Source organism: Uranotaenia lowii, chromosome 3 (assembly GCF_029784155.1).
Source record: "Uranotaenia lowii strain MFRU-FL chromosome 3, ASM2978415v1, whole genome shotgun sequence".
Taxonomy (NCBI): domain Eukaryota; kingdom Metazoa; phylum Arthropoda; class Insecta; order Diptera; family Culicidae; genus Uranotaenia; species Uranotaenia lowii.
The window spans coordinates 346954254-346963493 of record NC_073693.1 but is presented as its reverse complement, the minus strand read 5'-3'; the positions used below and the strand labels follow the sequence as shown (position 1 = coordinate 346963493).

Sequence of the window (9240 nt, the reverse complement as noted above, 5' to 3'; positions counted from 1 at the left end):
AAAAACAAACTCTAATTTTCCTAAGGCATGCATTCGTAATTTATTTTCTCTAGAACTATAGTTTTGAACTTCACAAAAAATAAACGTCTACATTTTTGATTGAATTGTTCTTAAACATTAATTTATCTAATGTTGATTGAAACATTTCCGTTAACTTGAATAAAGTTATTTCTAGAAATGTGCATAATTTATACAATTTTCAGAAGATCGCCTAAGCGTGTAAGGTTGGTTCATCTTTGGATTCATCTGATTCATCCGAATGAATACTTTCAGAATCCATCTCCAAAATTTGAGAACTTAACCGTCAAGCGTTTTGAGAACAATTCATCGCGCTGCGGTTGTGTGCGTGTGATTTTTGTGAGCTGATTCGCAAAAAGTGCGAGCAACCAAAACGAGTGTTTCGTGTTTTCATCCGTTTCGTAAAAGTTGCAGAAAAAGCGTGATTTTCGATAGGAATTCCGTCCGGAAAGCGGCCCTAACTGTGTGGACCATGTCGAACCGTGGTGGCAAAAATCGAAATCGTAACCGTAACTATGGAGGAGGCGGCGGCGGTTCCGGTGGAGGCCGCAAATTTTACGATGGTAAGTTGAATGTTTCTGGCTGGTTCGCCAAGGCTGGTCATCGCCATTTTGAGGTCAAGCTCTGTTGATGTGGACGGGGAGAAAATTTTCTGCACCACCTCCGTCATGTTTTGATTATGCTTGATTTTGTTATGGTTGTTGAGGAAAAAGTTAGCGAAGAAAGTTTTGATAAATTTATCAGTATACCCCGAAACCTCCGGTTATTGCTAGAAGAATTTTCTCCAGCAAGGTTTATTTGGTAGCTACATAGATCGCTAGCTCTTGGCTACTGTATTTGAAAAGACTAGTATCAGATCTAATTCGATTTGTCCTCTTCCGTCAGAAAGATGAAGCATTCGTCTGGCCAAATTGAGGCAGCTTGGCGTTTAGTTTTTAAAAAAAATTTAAACCAAAAAAATAAGACAAATTGACAAAACAGCCATCCTGCTAGCTTCTTAATTAAACATTAAGGGGGGGGGGGGGGGGGGTAGGGTCTAACACTTTCAAAAAATCGATTTTTTTATTTTTTTATTTTCTTATTGTAAAACATTTCAAGAATGTTGTGTCCAATTTTCAAGTCAATTGAAGCAAAACTGTTGAAGTTATAGGCCTTTATCTCCTCCTATCTAATACTGCAAGAAAGCAAGAGCAGAAACTTCAAACGCGTTTTTCTCGAAAGCACATTTTTAAAGTCCGTGGACATCGTCATTTGAAAACTACTTATCCGATTCTTTTCAAATTTGGAACATATATTCTACATATAAAATACCAGACCCCAACGTTTTTCTTTTTTGATTTTTTTACTTTGGGGAGATTTTACAGGTGAAAAATGGCGGATTTTTAAGTGAAAAATCGTAGTTTTTACTTCAAACAGCCACAAAAATTTTATAAAAATATTTTTAAGTTAAATAAAAACGTTGGGGTCCAGAAAAACATCTATTAAAAATATTTTGCTCTGATTTTTTGACTTCAGATGATTCTGTGCTGAGATACAGTGTCCACCGCAAATCCTGTTTTCTAAAAGGCATCCTCGAAAATGCTCCGTCACCGGCTCATTTTTCAATATTTTTCTACGAAAAAATTACTAAATGTTCTTTTAACAATGCTTTGTGTAATGCAAAAAATTTGAATACATTTGTTTGAACGACAGCTTTAGAAAAAAATCGTGAAAATGGTGTTTTTTTTATACCCGTTAGACCCTACCCCCCCCTTAAACAAACATCTTAATTTGCAGACGATGTGCCCAACATGAATTTTCATGAAAGCAATTTTACAACCAATAAGAGAAAATTGAGAAAATAAAAACATACTTCGAAATATGCTGAAATCATAAGTTCCACGAAATAAAAATTAGTTATGAATTACAGAGGTTTTTGCTACCATAGATTGTAAGCAGCTTAACTAAATTGCTGACATTCCGATAAACTATCAACTGATCTACCTAATTTACAAAATTATTGTTTTTCCTACACAAATCATGTATTCTATAAACTTTCTTGTTTCCTGCAATTGATATCATGAAAGATAACTTCAGACCATCCAAATAAAAAATCTTATTGGATCACCAATGAATTTATGAAATCCTAAATGGAATCCAGACATCGTTAATGAGGTCTAGAGTGTAAATTCGACATTCTTTACTAAAACGGCTATAGCTTTCTTGTTTCTCTACCGATTTGTACATTTGTAATCTATAGTTTTGAATATCTCGTTATTTAACTCAAATATGATTCTGAAACAATATCCTGTTTCAAAAGCAAAAAAATCGAAAAAATATGCTTCGGAATAATGTCAGTAAATCAGCTATCGAATGCCAAAAAAAATTAGGTATATTTTTTAGATTGTTTTTTTCAAGTTTATGGCTAAAGTATGAAACAACTGAAATGTTAAAACCGAACTTTCAATCGAACAACCGTCACCCTTAACTAAAATCGATACCGATTCTCTTAGATTTTCTTTTTTTAACCTTGAGTCTCGATCACAAAACTAAACTTTCTTCCCGTTTCCAGCTGGCAACAAATATTCAGAGCACGACGACCGGATGGACCGGGACCACCACCTGGTCAAGGATGTCAAACGTCGGGTCAGCTTCAAGCCCTTCAACGGGGGCCGAAATAACAAGGGCATCCGGGTGTCGGACATTCAGGTTCGGGCCCATTTGGAGAATGACGAAGCGATGGCCGGTGGCGATGGATACGGACACGATGGTGGTAACTCAACGCGTGGCAATTACAACAATGGAAAAGGATTCGACCGGAGGGGAGGTCGCCGCCTGGGTTCACCCATTCCCCGGGGCAACGGAGGCGGTGGCCAGTCAGGTGCTGGTATACCGTTTAGCAAGAAAATAATTGCCAGTCCGAACGGATGGTACCAGATCAAGGTTCCGTACGGTCACAAGTACGAGAAAGATTTCATTCTCCGGTCGATGATCAACGCAATCAGTCCGAAGGTTTTCATTCCACAGTACTGGAAGGTGGAGGACACGGCCGTTAGTTTCTATATAGAGGACTACGAAGCGGCAGTCGCATTGCAAAAGATAAACCGCACGATTGCGCTACCTGAGAATCGCAAAATGATTGTCGTCGTTAGCACCAGGTTTCCCCAGGTGCAGGTCAATGAACAGCTCAAGGAGCGTATGAAGTTGGCAATGGTGAAGCGCTACAATCCGGCGACTCAGGCGCTGAACCTGGAAAAGTTCCACTCCGATCCGGATCTGAAGGACATTTTCTGTGCCCTGTTTCGACCGCCCATAATGCTCGCTGCCGCCGATATCATCAAGGAAAACATTCCGGATCTGGTAGCGCTCAACTTGAACGACAACAAGATCTCGCAGATGGACCACTTCCGACAGCTTGCCACCAAGCTGCCGAATTTGAAGATTCTCTATTTAGCAAATAATAAGGTGGGTTTTTTTTAAGTTAATAGAAAAAAGTGTAGGAGAAAATTAACATGCTTTTATTTTTAACCGCAGATCCCGTACGTAACCGCGCTGGAAACGCTGAAATCGCTGCCGCTGATCGAAATCAACCTGGAGGGCAACCCGTGCAAGGATCGCATCAAAGATCAAACCGTCTACGTCAGGTATTGGTTAGGTTCTGGGTGGCAGCACGAACACCAGCTAGGCTGCAAGGCTGCGAGGTGTCTTTGTGTTGTTGTGTCGTCTTTATTTCTCTCCCCGTCGTTGTCGTCTTTGCCACTAGCTTCGTGCTCGGGGACTGACCGATGCAACACCAGCAATAGCTGCAGCTACCGAGCAGTTGATGATCGATCACCACGGTCTACGGTCGTCCGGGTGGAGCACGGTGCAGCGGGGAAGTTGGTGGGGCTTGTACCTTTCGATGACAAGGGTTGACGACTCGGCGATGATGACAAAGTGTTATGAATTTTTTTAACTTTCATTGGATTGAAATGAACAGAAATGTTCGAGAAATATTCAAAGTTTGAACAAGCAATCACTTTCGGTTGCAACAAAATAGAACTGTTCAACACATGGAGCATATACGATTGAAAAAGCAAAACAAACTTTTGTTCAAATGTTCCTATCACGTCCTCCATGTCCGCGATGAAAGCTCCTCAGAATTTAAAATCCTTTAAAGAAAAAGGCTTAATGTAGGGAACAGTTCTATTATTAATATAAGCAAATTTTTTATAGAATATCAAAATCATTCCTCAAAGTTTTGCTGCTGAGTTAGTTTCAAAAGAATTCCTACCGATATTGAATTTCCATTGGCAATGTGCAACAAAGTAATCATCATTCAACATCGAGCCCTCATAAGTACTTGAAACATTGAGATCAGTTCTGGAGGCTACCAAATGTTTACTAGTTTTGATAATACTTGTGCAAATTTTGTTGAGATGCGGAAATAATATCTGAGATAAGTTGAAAAAAAAAGATGAGTTGTGACAAGCAGGAGTTTAGGGAAAATGAAAATTGTAATTCCGATGGTTTCTCAACCGAAAAAAAAATTCACTAAACAGAACAAAAAAAAACTTTGAAAAAAAAATGTCAACATTAAAAACTTCGAATTGATTCGTTTGGTTATCAAGTCTTATATAAACAATAATTGATAAAAACAGCATCCCATTGTGGCCACGATTCAAGTGTTCATGTGCATCTGAGGAATTGAATAAGCAATCAAGTGGTATCATTTAACAAACGTTTAAAAAATTGTGATTGATTTCCAACGGAAATCTCGTCAGCACAAAACAACGACACTCCACTTATTGTGGAGCACCAAACGTTTGTGTAAATCAAACGAAAAAAAAAAAAACAAATGGGTTAATAACCCGTATCTGTTTTGAACTAACGACGTTAGAAGGATTGTTCCTCCACTGGAGGATTAACAAAAAAAATCTTTGTAAACCTACAACAATCATAGTCTCCACAAACGGGGACACAACTCCAAACCGAGTCCGATTAGTTCCTCTTACCATGGTGCAACAACTATTTTACCGATAGTTTCACTGGATCGTAAGGCTTAACATTGGACAAATTGGCTGTCGAGTCGGTTTCATATCACCGGCTTATTAATAATGGTCATGTATACATTTTGCCTTTAAAATCATTACGAGTCAATTGAAGGATTTTAATGATTTGAAAAAAAAAAAACTGAAGAAGCAAAAAAAACTTAACCTGCTGCATGAGAAACCTGAGGAAATTTAGTTGTAAGAAAAAAAAACCATTTTTTAACGTTAGGACCAGTCCAGGGATCTAAAAGTAGAACTAAAACATATTTAAAACTATCTTAGCATCAAAAAACGAAATCTGCACTCGTATATAACGATTCGAATACGACAGAGCGGTTTTGGTGGTCCTTCGGAATGGTCTCTCTATTGAATACCTTAACTCTTGAATGAACATCTAACAAAATTGTTGAACGATGATTATTTGGTTGCATGTTTTTCCTTCTAAACCTTTCACCAACTGGAAAACTAGAGAAGGGGCTTCACACGATTAACAAGATTCAACATACCGATTACTAATTCTATTGATTTGTTTCGTTTCTCGTATCTTCCGATAGTGAGGTTCGCAAGCGACTACCCAAGGTGATCAAATTGGTGAGTATTATTTCCACTTTATGTTTACTAATATTTATCGTAAGAGATGTCTATGTTGTTTGATCCAGTTTGACAGTTCATGCTGTTTTCGCATTGTCAGCTGACTACGTTTTCCTATCTAGTTCCGATCCGGCTCGAAGGACCAAGTGATTCGTCTATCCTAACCTGACACTCGATGTTGATGTTGATAAAATCGATGAAGTCTTAAATTTTTCTAGGCCTCCCTGAAGCTCAATTTCAGCCCATCCTTGGCTCTTGAATACGCTTGAACACACTGCTGGAACTCTTCTTTACTTCCCTCGAAGTCCCTCCACTTTTTGAGTCCGATGCCGCTTTTAGTTTATGTCTATGATACGCTTCTAGTTTCCGTTAGTCTCGCAGCAGCCGAATATTCGCAGGAATACGACAAACTTTTCGGTCTTAAAAAAATTCAACAAACCGCACCAAGACGAGATAAATAATTTTAATGTTACCGCTTCCAGGACAACATCGACCTACCGCCACCGATCGGTTTCGACGTTGCCGACGACGATCTGAAACTGCCAGCGGCGAAGGCCGCCTTCCTTTGCGACACCGCCGGCATCGACATCGTACGACAGTTCCTGGAGGAGTACTTCCGTATCTACGATTCGGACAACCGGCAGGAACTGCTGAAAGCCTACCACGAGCATGCGATGCTTTCGGTCACCGTATTCACCTGTCCCAGCCAAGGTAGCCAACAACGGTTGCAGGCCTACATGTCACACAATCGGAACCTTTACAGCAAACGGGAACTGGATGCGCGGTGTCGATATCTGAAGATGGGCAAACTTCCGGTGGTGTCTCATCTGTCCGAACTGCCTATGACCAGGCATGATCCGAAGTCATTTGCCGTGGATCTAACTCTCTTTACGGTTGGTTGATTATAGCTAGCCACGTTGAACAGCTAAAATAATCCATTTTTAATCCATCCTTTAGCCACAAATGATCCTGTTCACGGTAACGGGTGTATTCAAGGAGCGTAAACCAGCCGTCATCAACGAACCGTACCGATCGTTCCAACGTTCTCTTGTGATCGTGCCATCGGGTGGCGGTTTTTGTATCCGCAACGAGATGATCCACATCAATAACGCCACTCGGCGACAGGAAGAAAATGCATTCAAGGACCCAGACATGAATGGATTCCAGCAGCCAGCAGTAGCGCCTTCTACGGCGCAAGCACCAGTAGCAGCAGCACCGATTCCACCGGCAGTGAGCGGCGGCGGACCAGACGATAACACCAAACTGATGATGATCCAAGCCATAGCCACGATGAGCAATATGAACGTTGAGTGGAGCCGTAAATGTTTGGAGGAAACTAACTGGGACTACGAGCGAGCCGGATTCGCTTTCCAGGAACTACATAAACAAAACCGAATACCGCCAGAGGCATTCGTTAAGCCGTAGGCGCCCTGGTAGCTCGCTGCCACCGTCGGAGACGCGTCGTGGGATCTTTATGCGAAGCGAAGGATTTGTTTAAGATACACATTAATGTGGTAGGGTTTAGAAGGGGGAATCAAAATAAGGGAATGAACTTGAGGAAAAAAAACGTTATATCAATGTACAAAGTACCGACTGTTACGAAAATAGACTAAACACACTTTCTTTCATTTTCTATTCCTTTTTCCGTTTCCGATGTGTTTTTTCTTCTCAAGTAGATCCCATATATTTTTTCAGGTCTATAAACTAGCAGTTTAGAAAAAAAAACTGCACATAAAACAAAAAAAAAATGTCACAACTCATGCAAAAATACATTTATACAAACATCATTCGAATGAAACAAAAGTTTATAAAAGTTCTCAATTTCGACTTAAAATATATAGAAAAGTTTGTGTTGTCAACCTAGGAATCAATAAATCACTTCAAAGCCTAGAAAAGTTAGGATCACTGAAGCATGTTCCACTGATAGGTAGGCCCAATTCAAAAGGACATTACTTTTATTAAGCAACACTTGAACATTTTTGAGTTAACATTTTCGTTGGAAAGGTATGTTTTTTGATGAATTGGTTTCCTCACAGTTTTCAGATATGGAGCAGAATCTACAATAACATAGTTAAAACGAATTTTGCAATGATAAATTCAGGAAAATTTTATAAAAATTTACGTTTAAGTATCACTAGTTTATAAAGTGCAACAAATTGTAAATCATACAAAAACAACCCGCAAAGTCCTACTCTATTAACATAGAAACGTGTAGCCGATGATTTTATAAGCTCTTGACTAAGAATGTGAAAGTAAACATTTGCTTTATTATTGTATCATGTGTAATTGCCGGATTGCTCCGGGAAAAGAAAGGAAAACAAACATTAAACGAACACAATTAAGAAATCATAGAAATGATTATTTTAAACAGTTTGTGATTTGAATTATTTCACTAAAACCTACCGAAATCATAAGATGGCGAGCGTCTGGTTTGAACATTAAAAAAGGTGATCAATAATAGAGGTAGGGAAAACGTCGCATTTTTTTTTCCTTTTCAGGAGGCTCATTCATTTTGAAGTCACCATTGGGGGCATAGACAAAACCTGCGCTATTGAATATAATTGGATTTGTTTTGTCCCATAAGTGAGTTAAAGTCGGTTTAACTTAGATAAATGTTATGACTAATAGTTAAATTTTATCACATTAATTAGGGCATCTGGGTTCGGAATCGAGGACTTTTATTCGTCGGATCACGCCAGGGAAGTCCGCAGTGAAGATTCATAAACTCTTCAGGCTCAGAAGAACGTCGCCAATCCCAGCGGTTTTGAGCTGTCATCATCTAAGTCTGTACGGGATCGTTATTCGTAAGACAGCTGGTAGGATGCGGAAGCCGTAAGTTCTTGGGGGCTAACAGGTAAGTTCAGACTTTTTCACTACCTTTGATAGCATTACTCCTATAGGTACCGATGTAAGATGTAATTAAGATATTTTAGGATGTTGCAAAGTCTCCTTTCTTAGTTGATAACCCAGGTAGTGAATCCTGGATTACGGATTAAATCCCAAGGCACGGTGAGCCACCGCGTCCCCTTCAGTTTGCTACTTTGGGTCAATGGGTATTATGGGAAGACTCATGATATACTCCGTGTATACCGCCTACTCCCTAAACTCTTCCTGGGGCCGTTGACCTAGTCCCCACCCCGCACTGTTTAACACACAATCCTTTATAGTGGGAGGTCTATTCGCGCTAGTGCGCTCCAAGGAAACTCATAGACGAGACCTTTTTCACACTCATTATTGCGTCTCAAAGTCTAAACTCTCTTCTAACGACTCGAGAACCGACACCTCCTCACAATAGCTCGAGGTTCCCACACAAACCTATCCTCTTCGTGACTCGAGGCCTGATCTCTCCTCTTATGACTCGTGATCCGACCCCTTCTCGCATTGACTCGAAGTTGACCTCTCCTCTACACGATTCAAAGCTCGATCTCCCCTCTAGCGACTCGTTATGACTCGAGGTGACCACTTATACCCCTCCTTTTGTTGATTAAAGGCCTGATCTGTCCTCTTACGACTCGAGACCCGACCTATTATCATAAAAACTCGGGGTTGACCACTCAAACCTCTCCTGAAGATTTGAAGCCTGACCTCTCCTCTAACGACTCAAAGCCCGATCTCTTATCTC

The 9240-nt window shown here is 40.1% G+C and overlaps 1 protein-coding gene across 1 annotated transcript; it reads left to right on the top strand.

The window, feature by feature from the left end:
• Positions 1–366: 366 nt before the first annotated feature.
• LOC129755591 (nuclear RNA export factor 1-like) lies at positions 367–7988 on the top strand. Its single transcript, XM_055752164.1, has 6 exons — positions 367–581; positions 2570–3462; positions 3532–3641; positions 5582–5618; positions 6101–6511; positions 6576–7988. Exons 1-6 carry the CDS (start codon positions 491–493, stop codon positions 7041–7043), a joined length of 2010 nt encoding a protein of 669 aa, XP_055608139.1. The 5' UTR covers positions 367–490; the 3' UTR covers positions 7044–7988.
• Positions 7989–9240: the final 1252 nt, after the last annotated feature.